Source organism: Phoenix dactylifera, unplaced genomic scaffold, assembly GCF_009389715.1.
Source record: "Phoenix dactylifera cultivar Barhee BC4 unplaced genomic scaffold, palm_55x_up_171113_PBpolish2nd_filt_p 000692F, whole genome shotgun sequence".
NCBI lineage: Eukaryota > Viridiplantae > Streptophyta > Magnoliopsida > Arecales > Arecaceae > Phoenix > Phoenix dactylifera.
In genome coordinates, this window is record NW_024068075.1 from 107,595 (window position 1) to 110,177 (window position 2,583).

Below are 2,583 nucleotides of genomic sequence, written 5' to 3' on the forward strand. Positions count from 1 at the left end.
ATGGCAATGATCTTAGACGCTTTCATGAAAAGATACACAAACAAACTCGCAGATTTTGTAGAGGGTGAGGTGTCAATCATTCTCAACGTGAAGGATGAGCTCCAGAAGCTTCAGAGAAGACTGGAAAGGATCGGAGGTTTTCTTGAACATGCAGAGCGGAAGAGGCGTGAAGACCCAAACGTCGGCAATTGGGTGAGGGAGTTGAAAGATATCATGTATGATGCGGATGATATCATCGACCTTTGTATCATCGAAGGCAGCAAATTATTGGAAAGCCATCAGTCCGTTTCTTTGGTATGCCATCCCTTCCCTTTATTTTCTTGCTTTAGTTGTATGAAGTTCCGCTACGAAATTGGTGACAAAATTAGAGATCTTAATAAGAGGCTGAAAGAGATTGCAGAGGATGGATCAGTATTGCCTAAACTAGAAAACTCTAACCAAGATGTCCAAGAGAGCGGAGTGAATCCTCGTCGGACTTTTCCCATTGAGGACAGTTCTGATATCGTAGGGACACAAATTGAAGAGGCTACCCAGAGTCTTGTGGAGTCATTAGTCAAAGAAGATAAACAAAAACTCTGGATTTTGGGGATTGTGGGGATGGGTGGAATTGGCAAAACTACTCTTGCTTCTAATATATACCAAGATGAAAGAATAAAAGAAAATTTTCCTATACGAGTATGGGTGTGTGTTTCCAATAATTTTTCAGAGACAAATTTGCTGAAAGAGATAATTAGAAGCGCAGGTGGAAATTATGGGCAGGCTAAGACGAAGGCAGAACTCATACCCTACCTTTCCTCTGTCCTTTCAAGAAAGTTCGTTATTGTATTAGATGATATATGGGAAGCAAAAGTATGGGAGGATCTGCTCAGATATCCTTTGAAAAGTGCAATGGCTAGTGGTAGGATTGTGATCACCACTCGAGACATGAATGTGGCTAACAATATGAGCGCACTTGTCCACCATGTTGACAAAATGGGTAGTGATGAAGGTTGGGCATTGTTCTGCAAGAAAATCTTTAGAGATGACGAGAAGGAAGAGATCATTATATTAAAAGAAATTGGGATAAACATTGTTGACAAATGTGACGGTCTTCCTCTTGCAATCAAGACCATTGCAGGAGTTTTAAGGTCGAAGGAGAGAAGCAGCATAGCATGGAATAACATTCTCAGAAGTGATGCATGGTCTATGAGCCAACTTCAGGCAGAACTCCCTGGAGCCTTATTTTTAAGCTATGAAGATTTACCATCTAATCTTAAACAATGTTTCCTTTTTTGCTCGTTATATCCTGAGGACTTTCCCATGTATCGTGATGATCTTGTTCGGTACTGGCTGGCTGAAGGTTTTGTAAAATCACAAGGAGATGTATTGTTAGAAGATTTAGCCGAAGATTACTATAAAGAGTTGATTTGCAGAAATCTTTTACAACCAGATTCTAGACGTATAGATCAGAATGTTTGCACAATGCACGATCTGCTACGTTCTCTTGCTCTGTTTTTGATAGGAGATGAGAGCACTTTTGTTGGTGATGGAAAAACATGCACCACAAATCTCTTGACCAAGCTTCGTCGCTTGTCAATTTCAAATGTGGGAGAGAGGCTAGAAATCCCTGATGCAGTGAAAAAGCAGAAATGCTTGAGGACTCTAATTGTCTGGAACAGTCCTAGGACAAAGATAATTGAGCATGATCTTGGAAGACTCGGGCAGCTACGAGTTTTGGACTTGACCGGTACAGAACTGGAGAGCCTTCCAGACTCGGTGGAAAACCTGTTACATCTAAGGTACTTGAATCTTAGTCAAACAAACGTCAAAAATTTACCAGAGTCTATAAGACGCCTTCAAAATCTGCATACGTTGAGTCTCTTGGGCTGTAAATCCTTGCACATGCTTCCCAAGGCCATCACAAGTTTGTGCAAACTAAGATGCCTTCGCCTCAGTGGAACTCCGTTGAGCCATCTCCCAAGAGGAATAGGCAAACTGGGAGATCTCAACTATCTTCGAGGATTTGTGGTCGGTGATGATGGAGGCGAGCAAGACCAGGGGTGCGATTTGGAGGAGCTGCAGTCTCTGTCCCAGCTAAGAGTGCTGCGGTTAGATAGGTTGGAGAGGTCACGAGCAGGAGCATCAACGCTTGCAAACAGCTGCTTTCTTAGAAGATTGTATTTGTGCTGGCTGCCACCCGAAGCTGAGAACAATCAGCCACGATATGGGGAAGAAGCAATCCAAAATGCGAACAAGATATGCAACGACCTCTCTCCTCCATCCAGCCTAGAAGAGCTTCAGTTCTACAACTTCTTTGGTAGTGGGTTTTCCGGCTGGTTGATGTCGTCCTCATTGGGTGCCTCCTTTCCTCACCTGGCATTCTTGCACCTTGTTGATTGCAAATCATGTCCAAAACTTCCTCCGCTAGGCCTATTGCCCCAGCTAAAATTCCTTCGGATTTCAGGAGCAGACGCAATCATAACGATCGGACCCGAGCTTCTTGGTCGCCGTTCCTCAGCAATAACTGCATTTCCTAAGCTTGAAGACCTGCAACTCTTACACATGCGCAACTGGAAAGAATGGTCATTGGGCGTGGTGGAATAG

At 43.4% G+C, this 2,583-nt stretch overlaps 1 protein-coding gene across 1 annotated transcript; it reads left to right on the plus strand.

Annotated features, from left to right (window-relative positions):
* On the plus strand, positions 1–2,583 carry LOC120106924 (putative disease resistance protein RGA3). The gene has a single exon (XM_039120015.1). The coding sequence runs from the start codon at positions 1–3 to the stop codon at positions 2,581–2,583; it is 2,583 nt and encodes an 860-aa protein (XP_038975943.1).

What these genes read in the sequence shown, in the direction of transcription:
- LOC120106924 (XM_039120015.1), top strand. Translation starts at nt 1, where the DNA reads ATGGCAATGATCTTAGACGCTTTCATGAAAAGATACACAAACAAACTC.